The sequence below is a fragment of the Condylura cristata genome, unplaced genomic scaffold, assembly GCF_000260355.1.
Source record: "Condylura cristata isolate star-nosed mole 26May11 unplaced genomic scaffold, ConCri1.0 scaffold00024, whole genome shotgun sequence".
NCBI classification, from domain to species: Eukaryota; Metazoa; Chordata; class Mammalia; order Eulipotyphla; family Talpidae; genus Condylura; species Condylura cristata.
Window position 1 is genome coordinate 21,906,287 of NW_004567125.1, and position 11,221 is coordinate 21,917,507.

Here is an 11,221-nt window from a genome sequence, read left to right on the forward strand (position 1 = left end):
TTAACACGTTTTTAAGTAATTACCTGAATGGAGTTTATATCTCTATAATCAATCATTATATATAACATATCTAAAAATTTGCTCAGAAACTGGTACCAACTATTGATATATACATTTTATTTGTGTTTTATAGGGTCAGATAAAAACTCATATGGTAATTTCTAGCAATAGTGTAGAATTAGACAAATACTGAGACACATTTAATTAGCTTTATCCATGAGATTATGTCTTTTATTATGCAAATCATAACACTTATTATAACTGAGATCTGAAAGTCCTAATGTTCTTTTCCCTACAGATACAAATTAAAGAGTACAGAAAACAATTACCATTTTTAACAAATTTTTCTGACTATACATTGAGCTTTATTATAAGCCATATTGATAACTAAATGTATGCCATGGCAATTATTTTCTTCCTTCTAGAACGCAAAGAGGAATAGAGTTTATAATGGAAATATCCTGACAGATTTTGGCCAGTTTTATCACAGTGATTATTTATTAATGTTTTTGTTTGCTACAGGTACTTTGTAAAATGTGTGGTGGTGTATAGGAATTACTTCAAAAGACAAAAGTTATTTTTCTCTAATGAGAATTTATTGATTTTGTTTCCTCCATTTTCTTGTTAATCCTTCAAAAGTACTGATAAAATCAGGGTTAGGGATTAAAACCTATTTTACAAAGACCATTTTCCTGAGGGAATGTAAGTGGTAGTGTGTCCACTTGTGCTTAAAAATCTTTGAAATAATAAACCATCCCTATTACCAAGGACCCTTCTTTCCTTTTAGAAATTCTAACTAGACTTGAAGTGACAGCTACGCTGGGGGTCAATTTCCTGCATATGAATCATGGCTCAAGAGAGTTGAACAGTAAAGGCATTCTTCAGATGGCATTGTGCACATGCAAGCAGGGTTGGGCAGTTTGTTGGTTGAAAAGACAAAGCCGACCAGAGGCAGCCATTCAAAACTGCCTAACTCTTGAGGGGTCCCATAAGACCTGCTGAGAATAAGAATTTATGAAAGAAAAAAAATATTATGGTAGATAAAATAAGTACTAAAAAGTTATTCTCGGTTGAATAACTGCATGAGTAGAATGCAGAAACCCTTAGCTTGTGAAATAGACATCATTTATACAGGTACAAGGTCTTTTGTAACAGGCTTTCCTGTTTAAACACACTTTCTCCTTTTTAATCTGTTTGGTTCTGGGAACCAAGACTACATCTGAACATGTCACATAAAGAGTTTACCTGATTTTTTTGTTAAAAAAAAAAATCAACTTGTTGATGCAAACTCAGTTGACAAAAGGTTAGGGTTCCCAAGATTAAATGGGGTAATGGGTGACTATATCAACTGTGTGCCCTGCAGTGCTCTGGACTCCTGAATGCAGCACCTTCTTGTATGTTGGCATGTATTTCTTTCCTCACATGATCCATTTTCTTTGGAAGTTCATCACACTAGCCCATCCTCTGGTCTTGAAATCCCTTTTGGTTAAGAAGGTGTATGGTTCTTCCCCATCCCTCCGCCATCTCAATCTACTAGCACCCCAAAGATTTAGTTTGCTTTGCATGTCTATTTTAGTTGGAATGGCAATAGTTTGGTTGTTTTGAGCATGACTTTTAATTTTTATTTGCATAATCCTAATTTCTATTTCCTTTCTTTCCTCAATGTCTGCTGCACCTTGTTTCGCCTCCTCCATTCATCTCGACGCCATGGTTCTGCTGCTCCATAACAATTCATTATGAACCTGCCACTCCCACATGCAATCACCTACCCTTCCTTTCAACCTACACCCCTCCATCAATGGGCATCATGGTCCAAAAACAATCTGTGGTGGATATCGAAATGCTTATTATCCAATTAGGGTGAAAATTCCTTCCTACAGGCGACCGTGGCAAAATTGGGACCTCTCCCTCGTGTTCTTGCTGATATCACCAAGTCTCTGACTAACCCTACACCCATACAGCAACAACTCAGACGCTTCACTGAGCATAACTCCAGTCCAAATGTCAGTGGAAGCCTCTCCTCTGGGCTGCAGAAAATATTCGAAGACCCCACTGACAGGTATGAAAGATTTTGAATCACTATCTCAGTAGAGATACTGTCTCTACTATTTCAGAGAAATAATGTTTAAAGATTTGGCAGAAATCTATTTACTTATCTTTTGAATTTACAACTTCAAAATCATAACCACCTGACCTGAAGTAAATCCAGCTGTTTGTCATAATACTTGAGATCTGTGATGCTTCCAGAATGACAGTATAGAGATAATATATACAATAAGTGTGTCAAAATAAAACTACCTCCTGCTTTATCAAAGATGAAGGTCTTTATAAAATTGGTATTTTCTTATATTGTAGCACTCAAAGATCGGATCTCTTCAGTTAAAACCATTTTAGAGCTGGTTCTGTCCACTGAACAAATATACTCGATATAGATGCTTAGACATTGTTTTCTGTGTCAACAGGAAGTGTACCTTAGCAGGGACTCTCTGTCCCCTCAGAGCTCCTGCTCTTAAAATCTTAGAACTGATTAAATGTGAATTTGAATGTTTGGGAGGGTTTAAAACCTAATTTGGAAATTAATGGAGTTCTAGAAAAAAGCACAGACAGCAATGGGATCATATACAATTTTCAGGGGTAAACTAAAAATATTGGATCCTAAAAACTATAGCGATGAAATTTGAGTGTAGAAACAGGTGTAACTGTCCATGTTGAGCCTGTGAGCCCTCAGAAGATTTCATAAGCTAAGAAATCATAATTGCTGAATTTGCTTCAAGAGTAATTAAGGGTCATTTCTTTTCCACAGTGATTTGCATAAACTGAAATCTCCAAGCCAAGACAACACGGATAGCTATTTTAGAGGGAAAACATTGTTACTGGTGCAGCAAGCCTCCTCCCAAAGCATGACTTACTCTGAAAAGGATGAAAAAGAAAGCAGTCTTCCAAATGGTCGGAGCATCTCCCTCATGGACCTTCAAGACACTCATGCTGCTCAAGTGGAGCATGCATCCGTCATGCTTGATGTGCCTATGCGCTTGACCGGAAGCCAGCTTTCCATAACCCAGGTGGCCAGCATCAAACAATTGCGGGAAGCACAGAGCACTCCCCAGAGTGCACCCCAAGTGAGAAGGCCCTTGCACCCAGCCTTGAGCCAGCCAGGCAGCCTCCAGCCCTTGTCATTCCAGAACCCTGTCTATCACCTCAATAACCCAATTCCAACAATGCCAAAGGCCTCTGTAGATTCGAGTTTGGAGAACTTAAGCACTGCCAGTTCCCGAAGCCAAAGTAATAGTGAGGACTTCAAGCTCAGTGGACCCAGCAATAGCAGCATGGAAGATTTCACCAAACGTAGCACTCAAAGTGAGGACTTCTCCAGACGGCACACTGTGCCAGACAGACACATACCTCTTGCCCTGCCACGGCAAAATAGTACCGGACAGGCACAAATCCGAAAAGTGGACCAGGCTGGGTTAGGTGCCCGAGCCAAAGCCCCACCATCCTTGCCACACAGTGCTTCCTTACGTAGCACCGGGAGCATGTCTGTGGCATCAGCAGCCCTGATGGCTGAACCTGTGCAGAATGGGAGCCGGTCCCGGCAGCAGTCTTCATCTTCCAGAGAGAGCCCTGTTCCCAAAGTGAGAGCCATCCAGAGACAGCAGACCCAGCAGGTAGGGGTGAGTGCCAAACGCTTCTACATGACCCAACCATTTCCTCTGTTTTTTACATATAAATCATTAAGAAGTCCACTTGCTACCAAGGTTTCTACTTAAAAATACGATCTTCAGCCTTGAAAAGGGAAGAGCTAATGAAATGTATGGGAGAGGCTTCTGATAGGTGAGGCTGCAAAGCAAGCATAGTGGACTCATTTCCCTGAGGACACTCTAACAACCAAGTAGGGCCTTTCCTGTGCTGACAGCAGCAGCTACAGCCTCAGTTTCTACTAAGAACATGCATGGTCTTGAATGATTAATTATAAACAAACTGAATTCCAAAGGCCACATAAGCTAGTATATACTTTGGAATCTGGACATTAATCATCAATTTATTTTTTTCTTACACTTCTGGAATAAACTTTTGCATTCTAAGCCAAGAGTTTAACAAAAATGCTCTCTACTCCATCCCCCAGATCCCTCTGGAAATACTAACTCCCATGGGTCTTTTCCTGGAAATGGTTAGAAAAATAAACAACTGAACATCTGTAGCAGCAAGATAAAGGCAAGCAGTAAAAAGGCAGAAACACAGGTCGTTAAAATACTCTAAACATTTAAAAAATCTCTTACATTACAATTTATATGAACAAAAGTTAGTCTCAGTAGATTTCCAAACCTTTTTTTCTTGACAAGGTTTTTGTATAATTTAATCATTTCTTTTTTACATATTACATCTTGAGATGCCAATGCATTACTTTGCTATTTGAAAACGAACATAATTTTAGGAGTGTGTTATTAATTTATATATGTATGTATATATGTATAGATACATCTTACTTTCATCTAAAAAAAGACTTTTTTAAGGAGCTTTGTCTTCACTGAATTTCTTTGAAACCTAATCTATTTGTAAGCACTACAGGACTTTGTGATTAGAAGGGTTCTGTGACAAATCCTTCTGAAAAGACTGCAGTAAAATCCCAATGTTGCTTTTCAATATATTTGTACTTTTTAAGGTGGGTATTTACTGATGCGGTTGTTTTTGTTCAACTTTGTTATGGTTAGAGACCCTTACTTTAATAGTTTTAAAAAAAAATTAGAACATTTACAGTGGAAGGGATGAAAAGCGTGAGTAACCTAGCTTTTTTCACTAGCAGATTTCCTGGGAAGAACTCCTCACTGGTCATTCTTTCTTAAGAAATAAACCTTTTTGCAGTCTTAAATTTTTCAGTTTTATGTTGTTAATAGTCTCCGAATTTTCACCAATTCATTTGAATTGGTGAAACATTTTTATTTACAGAAAAGTAAAAAAGAAAAATATTGAGATACATACCTTCTTTCATCTCATATACATTTAACATGTATGTTAGGATACTATCAGTCATGCCTTATTTGGAATTAGTTTCCACATACTGCTTTTATGTTAACATCTAGTTGAGATCAACTGCTTTCAGAGTATTAATTTTTAATTCAGCTTATAGGAGAGAGATTTAAAAATATGCAGTTTTGAGATGGAATACTTATTACTACCCACTACCCTGTGTCAGGTAGTTCTCAGTTCCCAGGGCCTGCTCAGACTGATTGCTTATAAATACTATAAATTAAAAAGGCTTTTATGTGATTGGCTAGAACCAGTGTTTGTTGGTAGTATTTCTCTTGTAAGAAACTATAATGCTTGGTACACATGTCTTTGAGTGACTAGAAAGCTAGATGGATAGAGGTAGAAATGCATAGAGTCTCCAAGCAACCAGAATTGAGGCTGGTGGTGAGGGGAGGGGGCTGTGTTGGAACAAAGGAGCAAGGGGCACAGTTGTCTAGGGTGAAGGAATGTCTGTGCTTGGATAATGGGGGAAGCTGCCACCATCGAATCAGTTGAAGCATAAATCATTGTACTTTTCTCAAATTCTTGTTTTTTTCTAAACTGACTTTCTATGCAGGAGGTTTATTCTTCTTGACTTTTTTCCCTTATCTTACTGTTTTTTGCTTGTTTTTCTCATCTCCCATGCTGCCACTGAAGTTCTGTATAATCAGCACATTTTTAAGGCAAATTCCTTTACATATTTTAATTGCAAATTGTGTTGGGAATTCTTCTCCCCCCAAAACTAGAGGATTTCTTTGTGGGAATTGTTCTGTAGGCGACTGTAATTATAGGTGGCTTTGTCCCATGCAAATTCCATTTACATCTTAGCACAAAGTCTCCGCCATTGCTGGCAGCAGGACTGGCTTCAGTCTACTTCATCTAGTGAGGAGGAAATAAGTAAAATTCTAGAGAAACAAGTCAAAGAAAATTGTTTCTTCAGGAAACTGCCCTGATTTTTTAACCCATTTTAGTCTCTATTTAGATTTCTTTTTTTTTCTGTGTGTGTGTGTCTATGTGTAGGTGTTCACATACACACACATGTGCTTTATCGCAGTAACAGTGGCTTACAGCACTGCATAAGTTTCAGGTATACAGTTTCACAATTTTATTTCTCATGTATCATGTTCTCTGGCCTCACACTTTTAGTTTTCTTTACATTATTTACAATACTTAAAATATGTGAGTTGTTTAGGTTCAGTATGTTATCTAACCTTAGAAATTCAAGTTTGAAGAGAGTCCTTGAAGATAATATTTGGCAGGCCTATTGGAATGGTACCTCAGTTTTCACATTTGGATTTGTTGAACCCTCTCCTGATTAACTTCTTCAAGTACTCTTGGCGTTTACTTAATAATTTCTTTGGTGTTAAGTATTATTCAGTTATAGGGATCTGACTATTTCAGATTATGAAGAACCAAAAACCAACAAGTCTTAAGGAATAGGGAACAGGCCTGTTCTCAATTGCGCTCAGCACAGCCAAGCTATGACCCTAACTGTAGGGTCAGTGAGACTGCTCTCAAGCATTGTTCTTTTTCCCAGTAGAAGGCCAGTACTAAAAAGAGAGAAATTCCTAATAGGAATTTGTGTTCCATTTCTTTTTTGTTTTCACCCTTCATTTTCTTTAATGATCCCTTTGAAAGTTAATGAATATAAACACTCTTTCTAAGGCTACAGCTAAGAAAGATTGGATCTAAACCACTTACCAACCACTTTTCTCAAATTCTTTTGCTATAAAGTACAGGTAATAAATTTAGTTATCTATCCAGGTATAAAGATGGAATAAACATTGAAACAAAAGCCTTTGAAACACACCCAGAGCATTAAAGGAAAAACATCAGTGTCCTTCTCTCATACCATAATTTCAGGTGTTGAGGCCTAGAGGCCTAATCTCCAGCCAGGAATAGATCCCAGGCTGTAGCTGCAACACTGAGCCCCAGCCATTAGATCACCATGGGTTGGTGTCTCACAAAGCCACAGCAGGAACTTGGCTGATGCTTTGCAAGCAAGCAAAAAGAGGCAGATTTGCCTAGAGAAAGAAAAAGTTTTTTAAGGAGAAAAGGAATAGAAATTAAGTGAGACTCCCAGGCTAGGGAGGGCAAGGGAGCCAAAGTGGAGTGCTGCCTTAAGGAAATACCCCTCTTTCCCTAGTTATGTTAAAGTGCCACCAGTCTCTGTGATCGGAAAGTTTTTGGTGGTCTCAGTCACTGCCTGAATGTCTCTGTGTCCAGCACTAAGTCTCTGTGTCTGACCCTTTATCTTATCATCCTTGTCCAGGAATATCCTGTTGCCCCTAGTTCTAGTTGTTTGATTAGTCCCCTTTGGAATTTATTGCCCTTATTTCTGGAGCCTTCCTTAGTCCTCTGAGGCTTTTCCTATTCTGACCCTAAAGCCTCTTCACTTGACCCTAAAGACTCTTCTCTAAGGGATAAATAAGCAATAAATTCTAAAGAGAATGAAGAATATTAATAAACAAATAATATTTCATTGTACATGTATTATTCATTTAATTAGGCAATACTGTTTGAAAAATTGTATGCTATATTATAGTCCCTCAAGCATTGGCAACGTAATTGGGAAATAAGACCAACACACTCAGGACTAATAGAGAGAATGTCTAAGATATACAATTCTCATATGAAGACCATATTAAAATAAAAATTAATTTTGAAACAAAATTATCTCTGTTTTCTTCCAATCCAGCACAATTGCTATATTTGAGTTGTTCAATATTACTTTCCCATCTTTTTATAAGTATGTAAAGACTGCTCTGATCTGATGTATTTTTTCAGCATTGCCAACTACCAGCCATATGCCATGCAGTGTGCTGCTGTATATATTAAGAAATGTTGAAAATCAGATTCAACCAGTAAAATAGGAACAGGCCCAGGCCCTCCGTGGTGGCGCAGCGGGTTAAAATTAAAGGATAGCACTAACAAGCTAAAGCCACTTGAGCATAAGTTCGATCCCCACCTGCCCCGGAGGTGATCCACATGGCACAGCAAACCTCTCCTGACCTACCCGCTGCTCCCCTCAGCAGTGTACTTCATCAATTTGCCTGTTCTGCTCCCCGCTCTGTCTCTAGTGAAGCCTCTCACTGTCCCTGAGCCTCTGGCCTATACCCCAGTTCTGTATGCATAAATCAATAAATCTTTAAAAAAAAAAAAAAAAGGAACAGGCCCAGTCCTACAGTTCTGACTGTACAGCCTTTCCTAATTCACTGGACATAGTCCTTCTTTCTACTAATTGTTAGTCCCTTGTTTTTACAGCTTCTCACTTAGCAATTAAAACCTAGACTGCCCCAGTACTGTTGTTGTTTTTAATACACTTTTAGGAGCTAAAATCTCCCCTTAGTGTGTTCTGAGGAATTTCATTAGTTTGCATTGCCTTTAAAAGCGCTCAATAAAATAGTTACCTATAACAAATCACAGGGAAAGAATACTCAGTCAAACCATATCTTGTTAACTATGTAAAGCAGAAATCCATTGTGTTAGCTGCCTTGAAGTAATACCAAATAGTCAACTTGTTATTAGTTTTAGTATCTATTTTATTTCAAGCAGCTATTTAATAGAAAATCCTCATTTCATAGAGAAGCACTTTTCCTCTGCCCTCTGTGCAGAGGTGATAAGATTTCAAAATTTAAAAAGCACTTGTGTCCCTTAAACATTGGCTTTATATTAATTTCTGTAACTCAGGGCACATTCTTTTGCCTTTCCGCATATGCATATATCAAATAATAATATAAACCCCTTTACTAGTTTTTTTTTTTACCAAAACTAAAATAATTTTTTTGTGCTCTGCTCTTAAAATCCAGTAAGTGGAGGGAGGAAGAGATACAGGGTGGCAGGAGAAAGAGGGAAACTTGAAGTCTCTTTTTTTTTTTATGATTTTATTTATTTATGCATACAAAACTAGGGTGCAGGCCAAAGGTGCAAGGACAGTGAGAGGATTCACCTGAGACGAGAGGAGCAGAACAAGCAGAATGACTGCTGAGGGAATCAGTGGGTGGACCAGGAGAGGTCTGCCGTGCCATGTGGGTCACCTCCTGGGCTGGGAATTGAACTTGCACTGAAGCAGACATGGCTAGCTTGCAGTGCTGTGCTTTAACCCACTGCGCCACCCAGGAGGCCTCATTTGTTTCTTATAATAATTTTTTTTTTAAGATTTATTTATTTGTGCATACAGAACTGGGCTACAGGCCAGAGATGCAGAGGGTGAGAGGATTCACCAGACAGAGTGGGGAGCAGAATAGGCAGATCGACGAAGTACACTGCTGAGGGGAGCAGTGGGTGGGTCAGGAGAGGTCTGCCGCGCCATGTGGATCTCCTCCCGGGCAGGCGGGGATTGAACTCATGTGGAAGTGGCTTTAGCTTCTTAGTGCAGTGCTTTAACCCGCTGTGCTACCAGGGAGGGCCCATAATAACTTTTGATGTATATAATTATTATCTCCCTTTTATAGAGACACAGTTTCCTATAGTAGGCCATTGTTCCCAAAGTGTGGTACTCAAAATTTAATATATAGAATATTTATTTAATAATATAATTAATTTTTTTTAAGATTTATTTATTCATACAGAACTGGGGTACATGCCAGAGGTGAAGGGGCGGTGTGAGAATTCACCAGAGACTAGTGGGGAGCAGAACAGGCTGAGGGTCAAAGCACACTGATGAGGGGAGCAGTGGGCAGGCCAGGAGAGTTCTGCCCACCATGTGGATCACCTCCAGGGCTGGGGATCAAATTCACACTGAAGCGGCTACAGCTTGCTTGCAGTGCTATGTCCCAACCCGTTGTGCCACCAAGGAGGGCCCTAATAATATAATTATTTTAATGTATATTAGGAAAAGATAACTTTTAAAAAGGAAAAGGAAAGGAAAAATATAACTTAATATGAATGTGTGTCTATAGAGAAAATATATGTAACATCAAACTCATGATTTTGCTGTTAACATTTTTAGGTTTATTTTATATATACTTCACATTATTCTTTTTATGCAAGGCATACTTCCTCCTCTTAAGTGTAGTCCCTGCAAAATCCATACCACCAATTCACCTGTGCACCATCACCATAGTCCCTTGTATAAGAACATACTCCCTTCCCTGTTTTGAGCCCTCTCCTTCTCCCTCCCCTGCAGAGTGTCTCTGATTAATAGTTAACTGTTAGTTTTGTTTTTTAATTTATCATAATTATGTTTTTTTTTCCTTCTCCCTTTTTTGATTCCCCTACATTCCTCCTATAAATAAAACCATCCAATACTTTTCTTTTTCCTTCTGGCTCATTTCACTGAGCATAACATCCCTTCCAGCACCATCATGTTGCTGTGAATGGCATGAGTTTATCTTTTTGATTGCTGAATAGTATTACACTCCATATCTTCTTAATCCAGTTATCTATTTTAGGATATTTGGGTGGTTTCATATCTTACGTATTGTAAATAGTGCTGCAATAAACATAGGGGTACAGGCATTCTTTTGAATTAATGTTTTTGTGTCCTTTGGGTAGATTACTAAGAGAGGGATTGTTGGGTCATACGGAAGCTCAAGTTTTTGTAATTTCAGGAACCTCCATACAGCTTTCCATAATGGTACCAGTTTGCATTCCTACCAGCAGTATAGGAGAGTTCCTTTTTCTCCACATCCCTTGCCAACATGTGTTGTTTACTGTTTTTTTACTATTTGATATTGTCATTGATATAAGGTGGTATCTCATTGTGGTTTTGATTTGCATTTCTTCTTTGAAGATGTGTCTTTTTAGTTCTTCTGCCCATTTTTGGACTGCATTTTTACTTTGTTTTTGTTGTTTCTTGTCAGCTCTTTGTAGATCTTTGTGATCAGTACCTTATCAGTAGTATTGTGTGTAAAAAAAATGTTTCCCAATCAGTAAGGTGTCTCCTTGTTTTGGTTAATGTCTCTTTTGCTGTACAGAAGCTTTTCAATTTTTTTTTTTAAGATTTATTTATTTGTTCATACAGAACTGGGGTACAGGCCAGAGGCTCAGGGGCAGCGAGAAGCTTCATCAGAGCCAGAGTGGGGAGCAGAACAGGCAGATCGACGAAGTAACCACTGAGGGGAGCAGCGGGCGGGTCAGGAGAGGTCTGCCACGCCATGTGGATCTCCTCGGGGCAGGCGGAAATCGAACTCATGCGGAAGTGGCTTTAGCTTCTCAGTGCTGTGCTTTAACCCACTGCACCACCAGGGAGGGACTCATATCTGTTTTTAACTTA

At 38.7% G+C, this 11,221-nt stretch overlaps 1 protein-coding gene across 10 annotated transcripts in view; it reads left to right on the top strand.

Annotated features, from left to right (window-relative positions):
* The window catches only part of RASAL2 (RAS protein activator like 2), a 307,801-nt gene that overhangs the window by 280,092 nt on the left and 16,488 nt on the right, over window positions 1-11,221 (top strand). For 4 of the 10 annotated variants that reach the window (XM_012729032.1, XM_012729034.1, XM_012729037.1 and 1 more), the window contains 2 exons: window positions 1,860-2,059; window positions 2,804-3,671. In XM_012729032.1, coding sequence (XP_012584486.1) covers window positions 1,860-2,059; window positions 2,804-3,671 — 1,068 coding nt within the window. The remainder of the gene's footprint in view (window positions 1-1,859; window positions 2,060-2,803; window positions 3,672-11,221) is intronic. The other 6 variants (XM_012729033.1, XM_004688511.2, XM_004688513.2 and 3 more) reach the window with 3 other exon arrangements.